This window comes from Protopterus annectens, chromosome 3.part1, assembly GCF_019279795.1.
Source record: "Protopterus annectens isolate FY-2018-M chromosome 3.part1, PAN1.0, whole genome shotgun sequence".
NCBI classification, from domain to species: Eukaryota; Metazoa; Chordata; order Ceratodontiformes; family Protopteridae; genus Protopterus; species Protopterus annectens.
Window position 1 is genome coordinate 92,388,507 of NC_056732.1, and position 27,600 is coordinate 92,416,106.

The window sequence follows — 27,600 nt, forward strand, 5'->3', positions numbered from 1 at the left end:
GTCATGCTTCAGTCCATTCTACCCTTTCTGGGTCAGGACAATTGGATGTGCATGATAGATCTTCAGGACGCGTACTACCATATCAAGATGGACAGGCACTCCAGGAGATTTCTTCATTTCCGGCTGGGAGCCAGTCATTACCAGTTCAGAGGTCTCACCACAGCCCCCAGGGTGTTCACCAAATGTATGGCAGTGGTCACGTCTCACCTGAGATGTCGAGGATTCCAGGTGTTTCCATATCTAGACGACTGGCTCCTCACTGCTACTATCAGGCATCAACTTCTACAAGCCAGGGACTACACACACACAATCTGCTCCCAGCTAGGCATTACAATAAACTTCGAAAAATCTGCCTTGTTGCCCTGTCAATCTATCACCTACATAGGAGCAGACTTAGACACAAGGAACATGTCCACAAGGCTACCGCCAGAAAGGGTGTCTACAATTTGTCAACAAGTACAAATTCTGATGCAGAGCAAAAGAATCCAAGTCAGGTTCGTCCTTCAAACTCTGGGCTCCATGGCAGCAGCCATTCTTCTAATACCACTGACCCGCTTTCACATGAGGATCCTTCATTGGCTTCTGTTCACACAGTGGTCTTTCCAACAGCTGCCCATGTCTCACATGATCATGATTCCAGAAACATGCAAAAGGCACCTTTCCTGGTGGATGGTCTCCTCACTAGTGACTCAGGGCAGACCCTTCATTCAGCCTCCTCCGATAGCCACAGTGACCACAGACGGGCATTATCAGGGCAGGACAGTCCAAGGCACTTGGCAGCCTCACAAGTACCATCTGCACATGAACATCCTACAAATGAGAGCCGTGCTCCTGCTCCTAGCGTTGCAAGCCTTTCAGGACTCTCTTCCTTCTGGGACCATTGCAGTTCAAACAGACAACATGTCAGTGGTGTGGTACATCACCAAGCAGGGCGGAACCAGGTCCTATCCCCTGTGTCGAGAAGCACTCAGACTGTGGCAGTGGGCGATTTCCTCCCAACATTTTCTGATTGCGACGCACATCCCTGGGAGGTCCAACGTCATAGTGGACAGGCTCAGCAGAGCTATCGTCATGCCTCACGAGTGGTCTCTGAATCAGGAAGTTGCGGAGCTTATCTTCCGCAAATAGGGGCAGCCTTGCTGCGATCTTTTTACCACCTCCTTCAACAGCAAATGCAGCAACTACTTCTCCCTTCTTCCGCTTCCAGGTCACTCACCCAGAGACGCTCTAGTCCACGATTGGCCTCAGGGACTTCTTTATGCCTTTCCTCCATTTCCCCTGATTCCAAAACTCATACAGAAAACAATATCGTTGGGTTGCAAAATGATCCTCATTGCCCCCTACTGGCCTCGACAGATATGGTTCCCGTTCCTGCACCATTACCTTCTCGATCAGCCCTGGACTCTGGATCCTATTCCAGACCTACTGATTCATCAATCAGGCGGGTTGCATCAATCCCTCCAAACCCTCCAGCTCACAGCTTGATTGCTCTACTTCCAACCCTAGCCAGGCTTCCTAGCATTTCCCCGGCTGTACGCGAGATTATTGTCTCCTCTCACAAATTCACAGCCAGAAAAAAACTATGATAGTAAATGGAAATGTTTTTCTTGTTGGGCAGAGGCTAGGAACGTAGATCCCTTTTCAGCCCCATTCCATGAAATTCTAGAATTCCTACCACAACTTTTTCATTCTAGGTCTGCTTCTGCTACAATCAGGGTTCAATTAGCGGCCATTTCTAACTTTCATGTCAGTTTGTCAAATTCAGACATTATGTCTCATAAGCTCTGTAAAGCTTTTTTGAGAGGGACCACTCTCCTTAGGCCTCCAGTGAGAGATCCCCCTCCTCCTTGGGACCTTAATCTGGTATTAACTTCCTTAACTCTGCCCCCTTTTGAACCAGCAGTGTCCTGCCCTATTAAGTTTCCATCTTGGAAGACACTCTTTCTGGTAGCTATTACTTCAGCCAGGCCCATCTCTGAACTTCAGGCACTATGTGTTCGTCCTCCATACTTGGTTTTTCATAAGGACAGGGTTGCTCTGAGGACTAATCCTTCATTTCTTCCAAAAGTCTGCTCAGAAAATAATTTAAACCAATCTGTAGACCTTCCTGTGTTTTTCCCAAATTACACCAACAAGGCAGAGTACAAATTACACCAATTGGACGTTCATGGACAATTGCGTTTTTACCTGCACAGGACTAAGGAAATAAGAAAGTCGGACCAACTATTCCTTTCCTATGCTCTAGGCAAACAAGGTCTCCCAGTTTCCAAGGTGACCTTATCCAGGTGGTTGTCTCACACTATTACTTTTATTTATCAACTAAGGAACAAAGAGTTACTTATCAAACCAAAAGGTCATTCTACTAGGGCCTTAGCCACCTCTGTTGCCTTCCGATCTAGGTTGCCCATGGATTCTATCTGTGCAGCTGCTACGTGGGCAAATCGTCATACCTTTATTTCTCATTACAAGCTAGATATGGTCTCCAGGAGCAGAGCTGACTTTGGTTCCACTGTTCTGAAGAGTCTTTTCCAATGAGTCACCCAGGATTGTAGGTGCTAGGAACGCTGTCCCAACCAGCAAGAATGAAGGCGAGATAGACAACTTAACATAAAGAAGTTATGTACCTACCATAACGTTCCATGTTAGTTGTCTTCATCTCGCCTTCTTTCTTACGTCCCACCCTCCATCCCCCTGTCCTACTGGACCGAGAGGAGTTCTGGTTTCACTGGCTGAGTGTTCTCTGCTTTGTTTCCTCTACTGACTTAGAGAATATGACAGGTCTGTTCAACCTATTTGTATACGCAGGTATATTCTCTGGCTGTGTCTGGGGTTAGCTATTTCAGACGAGATCTGGGTAGCTATCGCTAGGCATCATGGGATAAGGGGTAGCCTCGAGCCAGTAAACAGCTCTTGAGCTATAGAAGATGGCCGAGTCGGAGCCGATCCTCGGCTCCGATCCCAACCAGCAAGAAAGAAGGCGAGATGAGGACGACTAACATGGAACGTTATGGTAGGTACATAACTTCTTTTTCTCAAGTAATCTGAGATGCACTTTTTCCTCTCCATGCTGCTACGAGTACCCTCAGAAGCGGTTTCTCACCTGATTCGCCCAATATCTTAATTGTATATGCTGTGACCTCATCTGAGCTAGCTGCTTTCCCTGATTTTATTTTCCTTTGTGCTGTTCTTACATCCTCTAGGGTGGGATTTTCTTCCTCTTTCATCATAGGCCATGTCTGGGGCAGTCCAGCTTCTGTAGGGTTTTCTTCATTCAGAAACTGCTAGAAATACTCCTTCCATCTGCCTTTGATGTCCTTTTGACTGGCGAGCAGGTTTTTGCCAGCATTCCTTACAAACGGTGTCTGATTACTGTCATCTTTACCTTTCTGTCTTTAAATTGCAACCTGATACAGTTGCTTTGTGCTATCTGCAAAGAGTACCTCTGATGCCTTGCTCTTTCGACCGCCAACCAGTACTCCTTCTTAGCCTGGTCTGTCTTTTGTATCCCCCTTTTTTTTCTGCACTCCTTTCTTTAGATAACACGATTGGCATAATGGTTAAGATCTTTACCTCCCATGCAGGGTTGAATCCTAATATACAGCCAGTACCTGTGTGGAATTTGCATGTTCTTCATAATTCTGTGGTGTTTTTCCCACCTCCCAAAAACATGCTAAGTGTTTCCACCTAAAATCATCTAAAACACTGAACAGAGTCATGAGCAACAGCACAGACTCTATGTGGTGCCTATCAGGGAAAGAGTTGTTTAGAATAACAACTTTAGGTATCAGCTGTGGTGTGTGCAGTATCCTCTAGATAAAAGAACACAGTTCAGACTGTGTGCTGTGTCAGGACTAGATACATGACAATGAAAAAAACTGGCTTTAGGTTATTTGGTCACATTGAATGATGTCACCACAAATGGGCATGGATATTTGCCAATGATAAGTCGTTTGAGAATCTAGCCTGCTGTGAGCAATGCTAGAGACCAAGTCTAACTGTGGGAGGGATATATGTGCCTCTTTTGGCCAGTGTGTGCCCACCATAAACCCTAGCATCACTGGGTCATAAGTTACTGGTCGGCTAGTGTGCAGTTGCCCAGCCTTTGTTACATGGGATAGGTTTGTTAAACAAAAACTGGACGTAAAACCAAAAAACCTGCCAAACATGAACTAAGGAATACTACACTTAATGTAGGCTGGCTGACGGGATGCAGCTTTGAAGTAGATGACATGTTGGTAAGGAGGAGCCTGGACATCCTTTGTATCCAAGAAACAACACGGAAGGGCAATACAGCGGAGTCACTTCACTTGATATCTAGAATCTGCTAGTCAAGGGGAGGACAGCTTGAAATGATGTGGGAATTGTAGTGAGAGAGTTTTTTAAAGGCAGTGAAGGACTTCATCAGAGTTAGTAACAGACTCATGGCAGTCAGACTCCAGTGTAAAGATAAGGCAGTTTTCATAATATCAGCCTATATCCCACAGCAGGGTTGGGATGTTTAGGAGAAAGGTACATTTAGGCAGAAGTTGCAGGACCTGCTAGATAAAGCAGGACAGCATGAGTTAATGGGGGACCTGAATGCTCCTGTTGGAACAGACAGAACAGAATATGGACTGTCTGGGTCCAGGAGTAAAGGACGAGGGGTCCATTCTAAACATCTGTTGGACATCTGGCTTGATGGTGCTCAGCACATGGTTCAGCAAGTGAGAGCCACAAGATTACATACAATAGTAGCCAACATGCAACTCATGTGGACTTCCTCCTCATAAGGAAAGGGTAGTGTGGTAGAATCAGAGATTGCAAAGTCATACCAAACAAAATAGTCAGCCCGTAGCATAAACCATTGGTGGCCACAATCAGTTGCAAGCAGAGAGGTCAAAGAGGGCTCCAAAGTCAGCAAAGATTAGGCTGACGGCCTGAAAATAGAACTCAAGGAAACAATCAGTGCTCTAGCACTTCAGGAAGAAACTGGTAGCATAACTGAGTGTAAAAAAAGGTGAGGGGGAGCTCAGAAGAAACATGGTGACACTGTTAGTCACCTTTACGAAATGTTTAGGAATTCATGTATTCTCTTCAGTCAAGACAGGCCTCCTATACCAACATACTTAACTTCCTTCATCATCAGTAATCCAGCTAACTTATTTTCTGGGTGGATCATAGGAGAGGAGTGCAAGTCTCTCTTCCTGTTTTAACCAATTTCTAAATAGTGGAAGTGACTCGAGATGTCTTGCTATTTTAATCTGTTCTTGGAGCTGATTCTCTTTCGCCTGTATATTTTTAGTTGCTCTAGGTGCAGGCTCCTCCACAATCACTTTTGCACACTATAAAGCTTTCTCTAGATACAAAAAGATAATGTTCCCCCTGGCTGCAGAAGGGCAGAGTAGTCTTAAGTTTAATCATTTGTTGCCTGCAAAGATGAATCAGTGGTAGAAAAACTGTTCTGTGCTTCCACATAAGTGCACAGTAGATATTATTATATTTGTCTGCACCTTCCATTACTGTTTTTTCTGAGTAATATGTAGCAACCTGGAGTGTCTGTTTTAGTGCAAAGGTTTAAAAATGAACTGGCCGAGGTATATTCTTCCTTTGGTGAATGGAAGGAAAATCCTGTGAGCATGTCAAGGTTTAATGTCTTGCACTGGAATTTCAACCCTTTTGACCAGCCTTCCTGTCATTAATATAATGATGTAATTTCCCTCAGTTCTCTAGAGTGTCTTGTAGAATCATATATTTGACCTTTGAACTGTACCTCCAAAGTCCCTTATTTTTACACCAGAGACGCATTTAGGGACTTGCTCATCAGCACCCTGTGGTTTATTTCCCTTACAATTGAGACCGCTTCTGTATTTGATCTGTATGTTGAGAGACCATCTCCTCAGGTTCTTGGGTTTTGAGTATATGTTTTCAATTAGTTCTGTTAACTGCTGGCTGACTTGGATAACTCTGCAGTTACTACAGCCAAATCTGCAAGCTGGAGTCCATGCAGACATGCTTGGCATTGTACAGCTTTATTTATTTATTCTTTCTCCTGATCGGCATAAAAATGCAAAAATCAGAAATATCTAGTTCTTCAGTGTGCAGTGTTAGTGGACCCAAGGGTTTGTTTAGGTGATGGGATACTGCTTTAGTTTTCCTCACCAGATCTGTTTATGTCTCTTTCTGCTAGGTAAGGCAGGGATTTTAGGTGCATTTCTAGGTTATGTCTCCAGAAAAGGACCTGAACATGGTAGAGATTACTGTTCCATTTACACTAACATCCATATGTCTTGCTTGGCATGGAATAATCTTATACTTGCTCTGTTGACATCAACTACCCTTGAAGTCTGGCTAGAAGCTTGAAATCTACCTAATGTCAAGTTCCATTCATTATGACTAAACGACCACAGAAAGATTCTTATTTGAATATCTTTGTTTATGGTGACTACTTTATCACACATACTTGTAGCTTAAGGTGGGGGTCTTATTACTTTCTGATAGAAGTGCTAGGATGCTTTCCTAAACTTCAGTGTTTCCCTGAAAGTTTTTTCTACAGAAACATGACTGACTCTTTATCAAGCTGCTACAAAATATCTTCGTGTTCTGATGCCCCTAAAAGTAAGTGTTCTAGCAGTGTCTGTAATGATGTTTTCTTTGAATAGCTCCGCTTATTTAATTTTTTTCTCTGTCAGAAATTTGCATAGATATTTGTAACTGAGCATGCTTTTTGTTCAAGGTAAGTGAGCAGTCCTTTTTTTTAAACCAGAAATATCTTTATTAAACCATCACTTATGACAATAGGAAATCATACATTGATATAAATGAAAACAAATCACACCAACACTATCCTAGTTGGAAGCATTTAACATCACAAACCACACTGACACACTCCCACTTGTAAACATTATACATCACTTATAATCTACCCAATCATTTTCAGTCAAACATTACATAGCTCGTTTAAGTCTTGCCTTTTTTAAATCTCATTCCTCCCCTGTATGTATTATTCCCACAATTCCCATTTCTTCCTAAGTAGTTTACTCCTACCCTTTTCTAAAGATCTCAATTCCAGTTGTTTTATCTATGTTACTATATTCACTGCTTCTAGTATAGTTGGTTTAGATTTTGATTTCCATTTTCTAGTAATTGCTTTTTTGGCAGCCACAATTATTAGACACAGCAAGGCCTTACTATGTCTAGGCAGTTCTAATTCTGTATCATAGCTCAGAAAAATCATGTCCCTCGTCACACCAATCTGCCCACCCAGCATTTCTGACAATGTATATCCCGCAGGGAATCCTTAAAGTCTGCCAACTCACTGCACTCCTAGAAAATATACTGTATTCCCAATTACCTCTTTCTTCCCCTTCACACTTCCAGCATTTGCTGTCTACCTGAGGAAAAATTCTGTGGAGTCTACTTGGGGTATAAAAATATTTCCCAGGGATTCAATAATGCCTACACTAAGTGTACACCTTTCTGAGTGAACAGACAACACAGACATAACTCACACCATCTTCCTCCTAATTTTAGTTTTCCTACTGATATTCTTGCAGCTTTAAATATTGACAGGGATTCATAAAGGTTACCAAAAAGTGTAGACTGCATGTACATTTAGCGTAATCTATCTGAGTGACTAGAAAGCACAAAAAATGTGTTAAGAATGTTCTTGAATACATATCGTGTACACTTAGTGTAGGCTTTATTGAATCTGTCCCTCTTTATAAACATTTCCAAGCAAAAATCCTAACTCTTCTAAATTTTGTTGCATATTTGGGAGACATACATACATCTTCCCATTGTTTCTTTGTCAATTGCTTATCCAAGCCTTTCTAACCTCCTATGATTGATTCTTATAGTTATCATGCAATATTTTATATGCTGTTAATTATTCCTTTTTTTAATGGCAGCTTCTGTTCTAGATTCTACTGAAAAACTCTACCATTGCTGGTCTTTCGTGTAGGACCCCCTATTTTGTTTATCTTTTCCTATACTCTGATATCAATCCTTGATAGGGAAGGCAATCTCTAACCTGCAGTCCAAATAAATTATACTCATCTTCCCATTCTATTATCTTTCTCGCTCTAATTATTTGCTCCCAACAGTTTGGTTCCCTTGCCAGTTTTCTCCAATAAATTCCAGCCCCCTCTTGCCTATTGTCTGTTTCCCTAATTGCAGTCATCCCTATTGGCAGAATCTCCTTTCTAAGGTAAGTGATCAGTCTTTTTCAGAAATACAGCTCTCCCCTGATTCAGCAGTGTGCTAGAGAGGAGTGCACTGAAGGTGAGGATTGAGAGTGATGTTGAGGAAATGAAAGATGCCCCTATATGGCATTTTTTATGACTGGCATTCCTCTCAAATGGTTAAACATCAGTCATTCATGTTTTAAATTCTTCCCATACCTCTCAACCTCCTAATGCAGTACTTTGGGACAAAGCCTAAAATAATTGGGGGGGGGGGACATTAATCCTCAATGATGTGCCATAAAACCACAAATGTTATGACAAACAGTCCAACAATGTGATGTCAAAATCTGGATATTCTGCAAAATTCTGACATTTGCAAGTTATGCTTCTTCCTGAAGCTGTGTAATGCTGATACAGTAAAGTCTCATTTGACCGGCACCCGTGAGGATTCGTAGATGCCTGTTAAGTGTATGTTCCAGCTGCTTGAGATACGCTTTTGTGATTTTTGATTGGCTTGTGTACCAGCATACGGGCCAGTCAAAAATCTCAAAGTGAAGCCTCTTCTGTTCAATGCGGAACAGCCCGCTGTTCATTGCAGAGTACCAGAATTTGGGGGATATATACATAGCTTTACCAACATTTATTTTGGATTGGACCATATTTTGTATGCCATACTAATTATTCCTTTTTTAACTGCAGCTTCTGTTCTAGATGTGACTAAAAGCTGTACTAGAGCTGATCTATCATGTAGCACATCCATATCCCTTTCTCTTTGCCTATACTTGGATATCAATCCCTGGTAGAAAAAGCAGTCTCTAACCTACAGTTCAAACTTCTTCTTGGCCTCATCACGACTCTTGTCGCCTTTCCCTCCCTAGTTATTTGCTCCCGATACATTGGTTCCTTTGCCAATTTTCTCCAGTAAATTCCATCTCTCTCTTCTGTTTTCTATACCCGTATTTGCAGTCATCCCTATTGGCAAAACCTCCTTTCTCCTTTCCAATGTAGTACTTTTTGCCCCTTTAACTTGGGACTCATTGGGTCGCAGTCCCTTCTCCCCCATCTAGTCACCATCACTATACTGTGCTACCAGACTCTGTGCCAGTCATTCCTTGGAAAAAATGAAGCTTTTTTTCAGTGCAGAGTACCAGAATTTGGGGGATATACATAGCTTTAGCATCCTTTATTTTGGATTGGACCACAGTGTACAGCACACAGAAATGAGATTTCTATTCCTGCTTGACTGCTTTTGCATGCACCATGTATGTTGCGATTCTTCTAATGAGAATCTTGCCTTCTGGCCTCCAAAAGGAGGTGCTTCTGTGATGAAGTCCTCCTTGCTCCCTTTCCTAAAGTTGGGCAATTCAGTTTTGTCTACTCCTTCCCCTGAATATATCAAGTGCCTCTGACACCAGGGTCCTTTCATCTGAATGCGGATTATTGGTAGTACATTTGGCGCTGAAACCTCTGCGCAATAGTCACAGTTCAGAGTAAAACTAGTTTAGTCTGGGGTTATTGTGTGCTTTAGCCCCTGACTTTTTACATCTTCAGCATCAAGATTTTATTTCTCTCAGAACCACGTTGTGCAGCTACAGAAAAATGGCATGGAACATACAGGGCTGTCTTTTTTTAAACTTTGAATGTTGCTGTACAAACACAAGTACATGTGTAATCTAAGTTAGAAAGTGCCTTGACAACCAAGTCTGAAGTATTATTGACAATCGTTGAAACTCTAGTCCTTAATGTAATAACGTGCTATAGAAGCCATTTTTGAAGTACTGCTGTTAGGTGAGTATTCTTGAAAGTGAGATTTTTCACCTGTTATTAAATAATTCTTTAGAAATGAAACACGTCCGAAGCCTGCATTTTACTGCAGAAACACAGTACTGTATCATATTAGCTAAGTGAAACAGTGTAGACTTTAATTTGAAGGTTTTTCAGTCACTGATTAGCTGTAACTCTGTAAGTAAATACGGAGTCATTTTAATATTTGTTCAAATTTGTTTCTTCATTTTTAGGTGGAGATGAAGAATCCAGTGAAAAATAAGGTGTGTGGTCACATCTATGAAGAGGAAGCAATAAGAAAAATTATTCAGAGAAGACAACAGCAGAAGAAAAGGGTTTGGTAAGTAATTTAAACTTCATAGGGCAAAATATATTTTAGTATGCATATGTATGATTTAATTTCTTTGTAAAATTCACTGTTCATTTCACTATTAATTTCTTTGTAAAATTCACTGTTCATTTCACTGTTAATTTCTTTGTAAAATTCACTGTTCATTTCACTATTGTTCCACACATGTGGGTCCCAAAAAAGCTAGTACTTATAATCCACCACTAGTTGGTACCCTTCAGGTTTTCCAGAATGCAGGTGAGGATGCCATTAGGAAAATACCATTAATGAACAACTCTAACAATTTGACTGAGTTAGAGAGAATTGCATTAAAAGAACTAAAAGAGAACAAAGATTTACGAGTAATGAAGGCAGACAAAGGGGGTAAGATAGTAATCATGGAAAATTCTCACTACATCAGATGTATGGAAGAACTTTTAGAAGACATTAACACTTATTTAAAAGTGGATAGTAAAGAGGTTTGTAAAAGTTTTTTGAGATTAGATACTATCTTGTTTGACATGTTTAGTCAGGATGAGATTGATTACAATACTTATACATTTTTACTAGTTGAATTTCCCAAAATGGGAAATATGTTTGGTATACCGAAACTACAGAAAGATCTCATTCACCCCCCCCTTTAGGCCTATCATTTCAGCTGCCAAATACAAGACAGAAAATATTTCTATTTGGCTAGATTATATATTAAATCCGTTTGTACAAAGTTCCAAATATTATCTGAAGGATTCCTGGCATCTGTTGGAACAACTAAAGAATTTTCAATCACCTGTATCGGAATTAGTTATGGCTTCTTTGGACGTTCAGTCCTTGTATACCAGTATAGATCATGAACTGGGTATTGACTATTTGAGGCAATATTTAACCGTTAATACAAATTTTACTAGTACAAAGGTCAATACTATTTGTACTCTTATGGAGTCTGTTCTTGAGAACAATTTTTTTAGGTTTAATGATCATCTATACAAACAAATTTCCGGTGTGGCCATGGGAGCACGTGTAGCTCTGGCTTATGCTAATTTGTTCATGGCCCACTGGGAAAATATCTATTTGGAAAATTGTATATACAGTAACAAAATAATATTCTATACTCGATACATAGATGATTTGTTTTTTATTTGGAATGGATCTCTTAATGAATTTCAAAGTTTTGTTCAATATTTAAACGATACCATTGATTGTTTGAAATTTTCTATTGGTGAATTTGGAAATAAAATCAATTTCTTAGATTTGCAAATTAATTACAACAGTGTATCAAATAAGTTTAGCAGTGCTATATACAGAAAATCTACATTTGCTAACCAATATTTGCACAAGAACAGTATACATCCTTTTCACATGAAAAAAGGAGTTGTGAAGGGACAATACATCCGTCTGAGTAGGTTAACTTCTGATGAAGTTTTTCTCAGGGAAATGAGTAATTTCAGAAGTTTCTTTCTCAATAGGGGTTATGAAACACCATGGCTCAAAAAAATAGAACAAGAAGTTTTGGTACTTCGGGACAACAAAGCAGGACCTATTTTGACTCTTGGTTTACCCAAAGTTAACTCAAACAGGATTGAGAACAAAGAGTTCATTGGGGCTTTTGTATTGCCTATATGTAATGAAATGTGGGTAATTAAAGAAATCATAGAGAATAATTGGAAGATAATACTGGGTAATCAAGATCTTACTAAAATTATAGGTCCGAAACCCTATTTTACCTTTAAAAAGGTAGTCAACTTAAAAACCACACTAGAAAGAAAGGAAAATATTTGTAACAACAAGCATGTAGATGTCATTAGGACTAAAGGTACCTTTTCATGTCATTGTTGTAAACAATGTAGATATATCACAAATTCATCATCTGTACATTTTCAACATCTGCGCACCACCCACTGGTCAAAACAATACTATACTTGTCAGTTCAATGATTATCTATGTAGCACAGTGTCAAACATGTCCTAGTTACTATATAGGAATGACCACAAGAACTTTAAAAATCAGAATTAGTGAACATGTTTTAGCTATCAAAAAGAAAGATTCCAATAACGCACTAGCCAAGCATTCTATGTGCTGTAGTGAGTTCAAAAAGTTTAATTTTGCAGTATTGGATAGTGTAGATAATTATATGTTTGGTGGGAACTTTAAATTACTGTTAGAATGTAAAGAATCATTTTGGAAAATCTATTTAGGTGCAGACAGATTTCCTGGCCTTAATGAAACTATAAACATGAAATGTTTTTAGAAATGAATTCTTAGTTATGTTATTATACATTTTTAAATATTTAATTTATTGGATACAGTATTTTCTAAGTTTTCATTAGAGTTGTTATATGTCTTTAAAATTTTTAAATTTTATTTCAATTAACTGATTGATAAATGAGAGAGAGAGAAGGTTGGATGATGTGGGGATAGTGAATCAGGAAGTGAAACAGATTAGCAAGGAGGAAGTAAGGGCAGCTATGAAGAGGATGAAGAATGGAAAGGCTGTTGGCCCAGATGACATACCAATGGAAGCATGGAGGTGCTTAGGAGAAATGGCAGTGGAATTTCTAACTAGATTGTTTAATGAAATTTTGGAAAGTCAGAGGATGCCTGAGGAGTGGAGAAAAAGTGTTTTGGTACCTATCTTTAAGAATAAGGGTGATGTGCAGAGCTGCAGTAACTACAGAGGGATAAAACTGATTAGTCACAGCTTGAAGTTATGGGAAAGAGTAGTGGAAGCAAGGTTAAGAAGGGAGGTGATGATTAGTGATCAGCAGTATGGTTTCATGCCAGGAAAGAGCACTACAGATGCAATGTTTGCTCTGAGAGTGTTGTTGGAGAAATACAGAGAAGGTCAGAAGGAGTTGCATTGTGTCTTTGTAGACTTGGAGAAAGCATATGACAGGGTGCCTAGAGAAGAGTTGTGGTATTGTATGAGGAAGTCGGGAGTGGCAGAGAAGTACGTAAGAGTGGTACAGGATATGTACGAGGGTAGTGTGACAGTGGTGAGGACTGCAGTGGGAGTGACAGATCCGTTTAAGGTGGAGGTGGGATTACATCAAGGATCAGCTCTGAGTCTTTTCTTATTTGCAGTGGTGATGGACAGGTTGACAGATGAGATCAGACAGGAGGCCCGTGGACTATGATGTTTGCAGATGACATTGTGATCTGTAGTGAGAGTAGGAATCAGGTTGAGGAGACTCTGGAGAGGTGGAGATATGCTCTAGAGAGCAGAGGAATGAGGGTCAGCAGGGCTAAGACAGAATATATGTGTGTAAATGAGAGGGAGGGTAGAGGAATGGTGAGGATGCAGGGAGTAGAGGTGGTAAAGGTGGATGAGTTTAAGTACTTGGGATCAACAGTTCAGAGTAATGGTGAATGTGGAAGAGAGGTGAAGAAGAGAGTACAGGCAGGGTGGAATGGGTGGAGAAGAGTGTCAGGAGTGATTTGTGACAGACTGGTACCAGTAAGAGTGAAAGGGAAGGTCTACAAGAGGGTAGTGAGACCAGCTATGTTATATGGGTTGGAGACAGTGGCATTGACAAAAGGCAGGAGTCAGAGCTGGATGTGGCAGAGTTAAAGATGTTAAGATTTGCAATCGGTGTGACTAGGATGGATAGGATTAGGAATCAGTATATTAGAGGGTCAGCTCATGTTGGACAGTTTGGAGACAAAGCAAGAGAGACGAGATTGCGTTGGTTTGGGCATGTGCTGAGGAGGGATGATGGGTATATTGGGAAAAAGATGCTAAGGATGGAGATGCCAGGTAAGAGGAATAGAGGAAGGCCTAAGATAAGGTTTATGGACGTGGTGAGAGAGGACATGCAGGCGGTTGGTGTGACAGAGCAAGATGCAGAGGATAGGAAGAAATGGAAAGAGATGATCCGCTGTGGCGACCCCTAACGGGAAAAGCCGAAAGAGAATGATGATTTCAATTAACTGATTAATTATGTAAATTTGTTTTGTATTTAATATGTGAGATGGATGGTAGAGTTTTTTCTGAAGAAGTTCACTGGTCATTAAATGTGAATGAAAGTGCTAAAACAACTTGGTGTCTCTTATTGTGCTGGTGGTCTCGTACTGCAATTGTGGAACTTATTCATTATTTGGTTATTTCGTTTTTTGTGAGTTTTCATTTCACTATTAATTTCTTTGTAAAATTCACTGTTCATTTCACTATTAATTTCTTTGTAAAATTCACTGTTCATTTCACTATTAATTTATTTGTAAAATTCACTGTTCATTTCACTACTTTAGATTATGATTGGGTCATCACTTGTCAGTTTTATTTTTGGTTTGAGTTACAACAGTCTTCACCTTGAAAGCATTGCTTAAAAGGTCAAATCTTGCTCTGAGATGGTTTTACTGTAAAACATACCTCAAGGTTTTATCCCTAGCATTTGATGTTGTAGATTCTCAGAATCCTAAGACACTGTACTTTGGGTTTCCCATTGCTTTTTTGTCAGTCATTCATCAGTTTGGCACCTTCCTTATTCAAAACCATGCAAATTCCTTTGTGATAAGCAGATACTCATTGGCTATGGGCAACAACTTTCTTTGCCTAACTTGACCATCCTGAGGCCTTGTTTAGGATTTTTAAAGAATTTAATGAGGCCACTCCAGGGTGCTGCGAATAGTATCTATGAGCTGTTCTGGCAGAAAGAGAAAGCCTTTTAAGCCTGTTTTTGTGTTAAAACCTTGGTCCAGTCACTTAAGTAGAGACTGCAGTCTCTTTTTTCAATGACTTTTCTAATTCCTCATTTTATAGTCTTTGTCTTATTGTCCTTTAATTTCCTATTAATCTCAATAACGTATTCCACTTGCTGTTTTCATAATTTCTTCATTTATAATTTCTCCACTCTTAACTACTCAGTTTACTTTCCTCATTCTTCACACATTTGTCAAAAAAGGAGTTACTTCTTCTGACTTCCTTCCCTTTTAGGAGCTATATCTGCCTAGATATATTTTATCCTTTCAGTATTCTGTAATAACTTTCTCTTGGCATTGTTATTCTGCTTACTTCTTAGGATGTCCTTGTATTGTACCGCTTTACAGTACTCTTATTGTTTACTTATTTTTAACTTTCCCACTGTTCTGTCTCCATCAATTATACAGATATTTCTCTTTGTATTTAATGAACCACTGTGACCATGTATTATGGAAATAACCACTTTTCACAATGCTCGTTCTCTAGTATCTTTTCCCATTTAATTTGATTTATGATTCTGTCCTGTTAGTCTTTTTTAACCCTTTCTCTTCTCTTATTATTTCAATGTTTTCTCCCATTATTGACTGGATCACTGCTATGTCATTGAAACCCATAGCCTTTCTCCCTCTGTACCTGGTTCAAACCTTCAGATACTAACATATAGTCAGTCTCTGAGTTACCTCTTACTAGGAATATTGTCTTTTTGTCTGTGTGCATTTCCCATTGCTCATGTGTGTGCTTTTTATTGCTTGTTTTATTTTCCTTCTTTCTTTTATCAAATTACAGTTACAGTCACCAATAACACATTCCAAAAAAGGAGTTACCTCTTCTGTCTTTCCTTTTGGGAAATGTTTCTACCTTGACTGTCTGTTATAAGATCTTGAAATGTAAGTATTTTCATATTTTAGTTTGTTTGTTTGTGTCTTTTGGCTTTTCCCGGTTAAGGGTCGCCACAGCGGAACTCCGGTCCGCTAATGATTGGCAGTAGAGTTTTACGTGCTGGTTTGCCGGGCCTAATGCACAACCTTTAACAAAGGAACGCCCGTTCATGCATGTCGCCACACAGAAGACGCTCTAACTGAGAATCGAACGGGCAACATCCAACTGTGAGGCGACAACGCTACCACAGCACCACCACCGCAGTAAGTATTTTCATATTTTAGTAATAATGCTATTGCTGCATGTGGGTTTCCTCCTAATCTTATTTGTTCCTTTTGTTCTTTTTCTAGAGGTCTTACGTCTTCCAAATATATCTACAGCGACATTGCAGTGCCATTCATCCACTAGCAAACATCAACCTAAGATTAAATAAACTACAGAAGCTGCATATTCTTGACAAATTTTCCTCCTCTTCATCATGCTTTTGTAATGTAGCATACTTATTTCATGTTTCTCTTGGATACAACCTCTGCCCTTCCCCTTCCCCCACAGTACTGCAATATTTTCTCCCACCTCATTTTGCTGACAAACATTTTATATCATCATTATTGATAATCAGTCTGTGTGTACATTTTCAATTTAATGTTTTATATTATTTATTATTACATTTTCACTTTCTTCTACATTTGCATCTCTTTCTATTTTAACTTTATTTTGTAATAAAGAAGAGTCATATATAGCCTTTCACATTACACTTCTGCATACCCTTTTGCAGTCTTTTACCAAACATTCTCCTTCCCCACACTGGGAACATCTCCTTTTTGTGCTGTCCTGTATTAAATGCAACATTTCCCCCCAAAAGGAGCAGAACTTTGGTTGTCCCCAATGTTCTAACTGTTCTTTTTTGCAATTAAGTGTAACTACACTTGGTAAATGCATCAGTTTCCCATCGTATATCATCAGTGAAACACATACTCTTATCTCGCACATTTCTTTCATCCATATGTTTACTTAACTTCATAAACATGTGTACAATACTCAACAACAAAAAAATCGTAATTGAAATTCTGTAATGCTAGTAGTTGTAAATTTTACTTTCAGTCTCTCTTTAGACTGCACATTTAAGTCATTTCACAAACAAGTCTTCCATTGAGCATGCACCTTCTCTGATTCACAGTCAAGCATAAACCTTTCAGATGTTACTTTGCAGAAATCCTCTGCTCCCAAATGTATTAATGCTCTAACAGCATGAACAGTATAACCAATTAGTGTTATGATTGTGTCCCATATAAGCACAAATGAACCATTTGTACTTTTAATCCTATTGACTGGCCTTTTTGTTTGCTTATAGTCCACAAAATTTGTATCTTGTTTACCATGAAGTTGTGCTACAACCACTGAAGCTAAGTACATGCCTTTTTCCTTGCACTCAAATTCTGCACTCTCCCACCGACTTTGAGTTGCATGTGTGCACCTTGTACCTGTTTTGCTATGAAATTGTCACTGGCTACCTTTGCTCCTTGCAAAGACATAGTTAAATAGTCTCCATAATTAATACTTCCTGCTGTACAACACAGCGCTCAGTTGGTTCACCCAGGATAGCACCATCTTGTCATCCAGCTGCTTTTCCTCTGTTTAAGCAATGTATCATCATCTTGGCCATCCTTTTAATAACACAAAATCTCCACATTTTTACCCCAGCAGTTTCATAATTATCATCATCTCTTACATTCTTAACTATCTGAATATTTGCTATCTTGGATTTTCTTCTTTATCTAGAAGAGTGGTAGGGGATCTTTATTCTACCCAAAAACACTTATTACTTTGGTACAGCATAAGCAAACTTTGCAGATATTAAATGTAGTTCTATCATTGTTACATTTATCCCCCAGCCTTTTGTCCAGATTCAGAATTTTCTTTTTGTATATCATTCACATCCCATTTTTTATTATACATTAATTCACTGCCTCATATAAAACAGGTGCAAGCACAAATATTTCTCTCTGTTTACCATATTTCTCCCTTTTACTCCATATCCCATGCAGTATAATTTCTGTCCTTGCAGTTTTAATTTCTGCACTTTCCAATATCTTTCTATTCTTCTCCCAAAAATCTCTTTTTTCTGGAACATTTCTATACGGAATGAATCATTGTTTCTTCTTCCTGGCATCTACTGCATTCTCTTTCCTCAGATTAGATGAATTTTATTAAGTCTTTAACTAGCAACTTATTTAAGGCCAGCCTCCACAAAAAAAAGAAAAGAACAAAAACAATAACTAAATAAAAATAATGTGGCATTCCTACTAATCCTTAAAATTTCCAGTCTTTTCACAATTCCTTTCCTTTTTTTTTTTCCTGGAGCTCAACGCATAATAAAACGTATTTATCATCAAACTATACCATTGGTATACCTTATCACTATATTATTATACCATTATACCTTCTTCTCCCTGCTGCCTCTTCCACCTTCAGATTTCATTCTTTCATCTTTTCTCCATCTTTCATCACCCTTTCCTTTTCCTTCATTTTAAAAAATTCACTATTTCTGACTTTTAAACTTTGCAATTATTTACTCTTTCTCAAATACAAGCAATTTTAAGATCCATACTAGATGCACTGAGGCTAAAAATACAATTGAATTAATTAATCCTAATTTTCATTCCACAATGCATAACATATACATGCTATGTAGTCCTATCTCACCGTAATTCTTGCTGGATGGGTTCGGAGCCGATCCTCTGCTCCAACTCGACCGATACTAAAGCTCGAGAGCTTTTACTGGCTCCAGGCTATCCCCTGTCCCATGGTACACCACAGCAATTCCCCAGATCTTGTTTGCTGCGAAAGCTTCGAGGTTGTCTTCTTACTGGCTCTTTGGCTAAGTGAAATATTTTGATATTTTTGACTATTTCTCTTCACCTTTTTTGTCTTTAATAGTTTTTTCCATATTATCTGATTGATTGTCGTGAGTGTTTGCTTCCCCTGACCCCCTTTCTTAAGGATTGTACGGCCCGTTTTAGTTAGAGGGCCGTAGTTACCCGTTTAAATTAGGGGGCCAATCCCTAGCAAATCACTTAACCTCCACAAATTTAAACCACACACCTGATTTATCCACAAATCACCCCGAATTTAGCCTCCAACCAATATCCACTAGTTTTATCAAAATTCTCCTAAAAAACTAAAACCTATCACCCTCGCTGCTGATCTCCTCCCTGCAGAGTACCTACAAATAGCTGCGGATGCATTGCATATCCCATATCTATCCTTATCAACAGAACCTTATCTGAAAATGCTATCCCCTCCTTCTGGAAAATATCCCACGTCATCCCACTCCATAAAGGTGGTAGCTCAATAGACATGTCCAACTACAAACCCATTGCCATTCTTTCCCCCACTAGCCAAAATAATAGAGACGTGTACACAAGCAACTAATGCAATACCTTACACAGAATAACTTACTATCCAACTCCCAGCATGGCTTCAGGTCATACCACTGCACCACCTCAGCCCTCCTTTCCTTTGCTAATGCCATAAACAATAACAGAAATGACAATAGGCTAACCTCCGCCCTCTTCCTTGACCTATCAGTCATGAACTTTTCATTCTTTCTCTAAAATCCATTTCCCTCAACATGCACACTATCCAGTGGTTCCAGTCCTACCTAACTGGTAGACAACAGGCGGTACTATGGCAGGGCAAACTCTCCAGTCGGCTACCTCTCACACTTGGTGTCCCTCAAGGCTCCATACTAGGTCCACTACTCTTCTCTATTTTTATCAATAATCCTCACACTGCTATCCCTAAAGCTACCTGTATTCAAAGTGCAGATGATTCCACTCTCATCTGTTCAGCCACCTCCCCATCCAAACTACAAATCTTAACCCAAAATACATTTAACACTATTGAGAACTGGCTTGCCAACCAACGCCTACTACTGAACCCCAATAAAACTAAACTTCTACTCTTCAACCCTAGTAGATCTGCCACACTTTCATTCTCTGTCACGTCTAACAGTGGCACCACTATCTCACCAGATCAACACACTAAACTTCTAGGGGTTATCATAGACAATAATCTCAAATTTGACCTACAGGTCAACAAAACCGTACAGATCGTCAATAAGAAGCTTGGATCACTGTATAGAAACAAGACACTCTTAACCCCACTGGCTAGGACTGAAATCGCCCAATCACACCTACTCTGTACTCTTTTATATGCCTCACCTGTACTCTCAAACCTCAATAAAACTGAACTAAGTAAGCTGTCCCATACCTACAACCATATTGCCAGATTTGCCACTGGCTCCACCTATAGAACCCATCACTGCCAGAACCTGAAACAACTAGAATGGCTAGAACTGCCCAGCTTAATTCAATTCAATCAACTTTTAATAGTGCACAAAGTTCTGTACCACCCTAAAGATACCCCCTCTCTTATAAATATTATTAAGCCATATAGCAACCTAAGATCCCTACGGTCAGCCAACAAATTACTGGTCCAAACCCACAAAGCTAATAACTCAGCTGGTGAATCCCTGTTCACCAACTTTGTTGGCAAAACCTGGAATGCCTTGCCAAACTATGTAACCCTGCAATCCTCCAAAAGTCTCTTCAAAAAAAACCTCAAACAGTATCTCATATTGAACTGGCTATGCCCATGTACCAACCCGGATTAAGTTATAAAACAATAACATAATCAGTAATTATCATAACATCTAACTACATCACATGTATACAATCTTACTTGTAACTACGTCTGTCCATGAGAACAGTGAGTCCCTACTAGGGAACATTACTAAACCAATGTACATAAGATATATTACCACTTTGTTTTTATATATTCTAATTGTTTTCTAACTTGTGTAACCTTTTGTATGTTTGACTATGTGGAGCTTTTCTTCCCGGGTCTCCGCTGGAAATGGACATGTATCCAGTCGGACTATCCCGATAAACAAATGTTAAATAAAATAAATAAATAAAAAATGTCATTGACTGACAGTCACACCAGTTGTGTGTACTGCCTTGGAGAAGCTCATTTGCAAGAACCCTGTACCTTCTGTCATGCTTTCAGCACCAGGGTTCTTAATGAAAGGAAAAGAAAACTTATAGATAGGGACCTTATGACAAGTTCCTTCCAAGAACAGCTGGAACAAGGTCAGACAGTTCCTAAAAGTCATAAAAGGAAATCTCCATCGGTTCCTGCTTCAGAACTATCAAAGAAATCCAAAGTGATGGAGCCAAAGAGTTCTGGCTCAGATTCTGCTTCTTCAGTCTCGGTGCCGAGACACTCACCGATTTTGGAACTGGTTTCACCAACCTTATGATCTCCGATTTTAGAAAGGAGGAGATCTCCATCTACCTCCACCCGTTCCTGCAGAGCATTTTCTGATAAGGATGTAGAGCGGGTGGTGAAGAGGCGGCTCTGTGAACCGGCACTGGCAAAAATTTTAGCTCCTCCAGACCCAAAGGTTTCAGAGCCATCCCATCTTCAGTCTACTGTTCCTCCACTGACTGCTTCGCTCTTGGAGTATAATGTTTTGGGTCCTTTAGTATCCAAGAATTCTTCCTGCTTCCTCAGAACCGATAACTCTAACCTCATCGGTTCAGTTTGGAGCCGAGGGGTCTGGGAGCCGATGCTCTCTGGTCGACTCCGAGAGGGATAGTCACCCCGTTCGTTCTTTGGAACCGACCCTCCCACTCAGTGCTTCTGCTCTTGTGAGCTCAGCTCCCACATCCGCTTCGGAGCCTGCCCTTCCTGCAAGGAGTCGACCTTTTGTTTCTTCAGAGCGGAGGTCTTAGTAAGAGTAGGGAACCAGAGCCGCAAGGAGCCCCCATTGGAGGTGTCCCCTCTATCGAGACCACCCCAGATTACCCCACTGGAGAGGTCCATCGGAAGAGACTTTGTAAGAGGAAGCACATTGACTCACCCGAGTCTGTCACTTCTGACACTGATTTGGATGAGTCAGAAGGGTCCCCAAGATACCCCTCTGAGGATGTCTCTTTTGCGGACATCCTTGAAATCCTTAAACCGAAGGGTGATTGGAAGACCTCTAACCCTACTGAGGATGAATCAGTGTACCTTGTGGCTTTTGGCTCCCGACCTTCCACTTCGTGGGTGACACCGCCATATGACCAACTGTTAGGGGTCAGTCATATCTCTGAAAGCTTGGATCTCTCCGGACACATTGGAGCCTGTCCCGAGGAGGCCAAACAAATTTATCACTGCTCCAGAAGACAAATCGTTTCTAACTAAGAGAGTACCTGTGGATGCTATGGTGGTAGCAGCAGCTACGAAGAAGGAGTTATCAGGGACATCCTCAAATATCCATCCTCCTAATAAAGAGTCTAGGGCGATGGATAGGTATGGAAATCATACCTTTTCTTCAGTGTCATTTACCTTACAATCACTGAATTACCTGTCCCGTTTTACTAGGCTTCAAAGGGATCTGCTAAAGGAGTAGGGAGATACCCTTCAGGGTTCAGTAGCTTCGGGATCCGCTGACAAGGTATCTGCGCAGCTCTCCACCCTTACCTCTGTTGCTAACTCCTCCATGAGGCTGATTTCCTATGCAGCTGATGGAGCGAGCAGGGTGGGCGCAGCAGGTATTTCTCTTAGGAGACATTCTTGGATGCGTCTATGCAATTTTATGGAATCCTTCAAGTCTTCCTTTATCAACATCCCCTTTGATGGTTCAACTCTTTTTGGAACTCAGGTAAAAGAGACTTTTACCAGGTGCGAGCAGGAAGGGGAAAAACCTTATCTGTTGTCAGAGTCCATTTCTCCCTTCCTTCCAGACCCTATCCCAAAGGTCAAAAAGGAGGGAAAATGTGGTTCTGTAAATCCCAAAAAAGATTTCCCTCAAGCACAACGTCAGCCCTCCCCTAGAGGCAGAGGGGAAGGTTATAATGGAAGGCGCCGTGCTCATGGCAGTGGGGTCCGCAACACCAGGGTGATAGAGATACTTTCTCTGATCGTCCCTTTCATCGCCCCTGAGGGGTTCCCCGACTGTCCATCTCTGGAGGCAGTCGGGGGTCGTCTCTCACTGTACCCAAGCACCTGGCTACAAATTTCCCAAGATCGATAGGTACAAAAGATAATTTTCAGAGGTTACGTGATTCCCTTTATTTCCGATCCCCCTACAAATCGGTCTTTACCAGATGTACCACCCAATCAAATAGACCGTGCAACATCAGAGGTCATCTCGTTGCTTCAAAAAAGAGTCATCCAAGATGTCCCCACAGAGCAAATAGTATTCGGAACTTACGATTCTTTTTAGTTCCAGAAAAGACCGGGGACTGGAGATCAGTTCTAGATCTCAGCAAGCTAAACAAGTCTGTAAAAAAATCAAAGTTCCGTATGATTACTCTGCAGTCAATTTTTCCATTTATCGGAAAAAACAGTTGGATGTGCTCCATAGATCTTCAGGATGTGTACTACCATATCAAAATGGACAGGCACTCCAGAAGACATCTATGCTTTCAGCTGGGAGCCAGTCATTTTCAATTTTGAACACTGCCCTTTGGCCTCATTACAGCCCCCAGAGTGTTAAAATATATGGCGGTGGTCACGGCTCACCTGAGATGTCAGGGATTCCATGTGTTTCCATACTTAGACGACTGGCTCCTCACTGCTACCGCCAAGCACCAACTAATCCGAGCCAGGGACGAGACTCTATCCTTGTGCGCCAGATTAGGAATTACAGTAAATCTAAAAATATCCACCTTATCTCCATCACAGTACATTGTCTTCTTAGGCTCAGACATAAACTCAACCACCACGACAGCAAAACTGACACCAGAAAGGATAGAATCGTTGCACAACCAAGTCAGATTCTTGCTGACCAAAGACAAAGTACAGGCCAGGATAGTTCTTCAAGTTCTAGGGACTATAGCATCCACCATTCTTTTAGTTTCCTTAGCCCATCTACACATGAGAGTACTTCAGTGGCTACTATTTGCCCAGTGGTCAATACAGGATCTACCCTTGTCCCATCAAATACTCATTACAAACTCCTGCAAGAAGGATCTAACATGGTGGTTACATACAGATCAGCTTTATCTAGGTTGTCCCCTTGTTCTCCCTCAACAAAATGCAGTCTTGCCCATGGACGTGTCCCAGATGGATACAGTAGACAATCTCGACGTACTGAAGTGTTGAAATTCAGTACGTCGAGACCGAATGGTGGAAAGTGCAGTTACCCGAAACTACACTATGCCGAATCTGCAAATGTCGAATCTATCGCTATCGTGGTGTTGCGTTTGTGACGTGTGGTACAGTTTGTGGATTTATCTGGGGTTTCAGGTAAGTGTTGTGTGTTTATGGCTATTGGGTAGGGATTTTAGTGTGTGTGAGTGTGTGTGGTGGTGTTTTTTGCATGTTTGTGTGTTTAGTACGACCTCGGAGTTAGAATGTATAAGTAGGGGGGGCAGCTGCTTATAGGTAGGTTAGGTGTGTTTGTGTTATGTTTGTTTAGTTAGGTAGGTGTATGTGTGTGTGATTATGTCCTGGTTTGTGTGTGTGTGAATGGTCACAGTTGTGGTATTCGTGATTAAGGGTTTTCGTGTATGTGGGTTTTCGACTATTCAGTCTCGAAATACTGAAATTCGACATTTCAGTATTTCGAGATTGTATAGTGAATCCGTCCAAATAGGGTGGGTGGGCATTATCTGGGAATGATGGTCCAGGGTATCTGGCAGGATCACGAGAACAACTTGCACATAAATCTTCTGGAGATGAGAGCAGTGCTATACGCATTGCAAGCACTTCACAGTTCTTTTCCCACCGGGACACTTGTGTTTCAATCCAACAACATGTCTGTAGTGTGGTACATAAACAAGCAAGGGGGAGCCAAGTCTTACCCACTTTGTCGAGAGGCACATAGAGTATGGAAATGGGCGATTGAGACACAACGCTTTCCGGTAGCAATGCACATTCCGGGGAAGTCCATTGTGATAGCAGACCAACTGAGTTGAGCAATTCTGATGCCTCACGAGTAGTCCCTGAAAACAGAAGTTGCAGAAGAGATTTTTCGCAAATGGGGCCACCCTTCCTACGACCTGTTCGCCACATACATGAATGCCAAATGCAGCAACTACTTTGCCCTCATTCCCCATCCGGGGATGTCACCCTGGGACGCTCTGGTCCACCGTTGGCCTCCGGGACTTCTTTATGCTTTTCCACTCTTTCCTCCCATACCAAAAGTGATTCAGAAAGCAACATTTTTGAAGAGTACCCTGATCCTTATTGCTCCTTACTGGCCTTGCCAAGTCTGGTTCCCCTTCCTGTGACCCTATCTCTTGGGAGGAACCATGGATTCTGGAACCATCTCCAGACCTTCTGATTTACCAATCAGGACAGTTCCATCCTACCATCTAAACCCTGAAATTGACAGCATGGCTGCTCCAGCTCCAAGACTAGCCAGGTGTATATTCCTTTCTCCTAACGTTAAACACATTCTCATTTCTTCCTACAAACCTTCCACCAGGAAGTTATATTCCAGCCAATGGAAAAGGTTTTCCATTTGGGCAGCTAAACAAGGCATAGATCCCTACTCAGCCCCCATAGAGTCTATCCTGTCCTTCCTTGTATCTATTTTTCAGGAAGGAGCTACAGCTGCTACCATTACAGTTCAGTTGGCTGCCATCTCAAATTATCATTTTGGGAACATGAGAAATCCTATTATGTCCCACTCTTTATGTAAAACCTTTTTGAAAGGAGTCCTCCTTCTCAGACCTCCAATCAGACAACCTCTGGTGCCCTGGGACTTAAACTTAGTTCTGACCTCATTGATTTCTCCACCATTTGAACCATCTTCTTCATCAGACTTAAAATTGTTGTCTTGGAAGACTTTGTTCTTAGTAGCTATAATGTCTGCTAGGAGTGTTTCAGAATTGCAAGCTCTGACCATTCAACCTCCATACATTATATTTCATAAGGATAAAGTCTCCCTAAGAACTAATTCTTCTTTCCTCCCTAAGGTATGCTCAGAACATAATCTAAACGTAACTATTGAATTACCAATATTCTTACCAAATTACAGTAATAAATCAGAATACAGACTACATCAATTAGATATCCATAGAATTCTCCAATTTTACCTAGGCAGGACTAAAGATTTTAGGAAATTGGATCAATTGTTTGTTTCCATCTCAGAGAAAAACAAAGGCTCGCCCATTTCCAAGGTGACTCTGTCTAAATGGCTTTCAGACTGCATCTCATTTGCTTACAAAAATGCTGGGAAACAACTACCTGCTAATGTAAAAGGCCATTCAACTAGAGCAGTATCAGCTTCATATACCTTCAAATCAAAACTCCCAATTGATACCATTTGTGCAGCAGATACTTGGGCAAAACCTCATACCTTTGTCAGTCATTACAAATTGGATTTGGCCTCTCGGGACAGGTCATCCTTTGAGTCCAATGTGCTGAAGAGTCTCTTTGCTTGAACCACCCAGGATAAAGGTGCTGGGGACGCTGTCCCATTCAGCAAGAATTACGGCGATATAGTACTATATAACATTAAGAAGTTATGTACTTACCTTAACGTTCCATGTCTGTAGTCCAGCTCTCCTTCCCCCTTCCTGTATCCTGGAGGAACTGATGGACTATCCATTATGCTGTCTGACCTTGTTATAGTTGTCTGTCCACATGGCATGGATAGTAAAACAAAGTCCTTTTGTTTGTACATAGTTATTGATAGTGTAATTACTATTATGTATTTAGTTACTTTCTTGCAAAACAAGATCTGGGGAATTGCCGTGGTGCACCATGGGATAGCCTCGAGCCAGTAAAAACTCTCGAGCTTTAGTATCGGCCGAGTCGGCGCCGAGGATTGGCTCTGAACCCATCCAGCAAGAATGTAGACGAGATGGACTACAAACATGGAACGTTATGGTAAGTACATAACTTCTTATTTCTTTTTAAAAGGTAAAGTATGCATTTTCCATCCAGTCATTATCTTCCTGATTTCTTTTAACATTTTTTCCATTGTGTATCTTCAACCTCTTTCCCCAAAATCTTAACATCTAGTACATCTAACTATTTCAGTATAAAAATAAATATCCCTATTTGTGTATATTCTCCTATCCCTTGCTCTTTGTCTTTACTTAAAGAAAATCCAAGTATATCGAGTTCCTTAACCAATTCTTTCATTACCACTTCCTCCCATACTTTTATTTACTGTAATTACCAAGTCATCTGCAGATTCAAAAAAGATTGGAAATATACCTTACCTTGAAATATTAGCCCTGCATTTTCCACCATTCCCAACCTTCGCATTAGTAACTAAACAAAAAAAAAAGCTGTTCTCACTGAGCAACCTTCTCCACTTAAATTCTGTTTCCCATCCACTCATTTACTGACATTATCGTCCAAGTGTTTTCATATACATTCCAAGAAGCTGTTATGTCTGGAATTCCATGCTGCTCTGATATACTCCATAACTTTCTTGAATGTTATCTAACACTTTTTTAATATTGTGTGCTACAACTTTCTCCTCTTTTCTCCACATCCTTATGCCATCTATTATTTCTTTTATTGCTATTAGCAATTCTTTTTTGTTTCTTCCTTTAATGCAGTAAACCCAGTGATATACTATTTTTATTGGCTTTTGTCAAATATTTTTTGAATAAACATCATCATCATAGTTTTCTAGTCGGTATTGCATAATGTCCCAGAGCTCCAGATTATCACTTCCTGCTTGTTCTCATTCTTCTTCTGTAACAACTTTATAGCATTTAGTGCTTGTTAATAAA

The 27,600-nt window shown here is 40.4% G+C and overlaps 1 protein-coding gene across 1 annotated transcript in view; it reads left to right on the plus strand.

Moving 5' to 3' along the window:
* Window positions 1-27,600, plus strand: part of NSMCE2 (NSE2 (MMS21) homolog, SMC5-SMC6 complex SUMO ligase) — a 1,433,635-nt gene that overhangs the window by 1,352,891 nt on the left and 53,144 nt on the right. Inside the window, exon 6 of the mRNA XM_044066603.1 lies at window positions 10,181-10,287. Coding sequence (XP_043922538.1) covers window positions 10,181-10,287 — 107 coding nt within the window. The remainder of the gene's footprint in view (window positions 1-10,180; window positions 10,288-27,600) is intronic.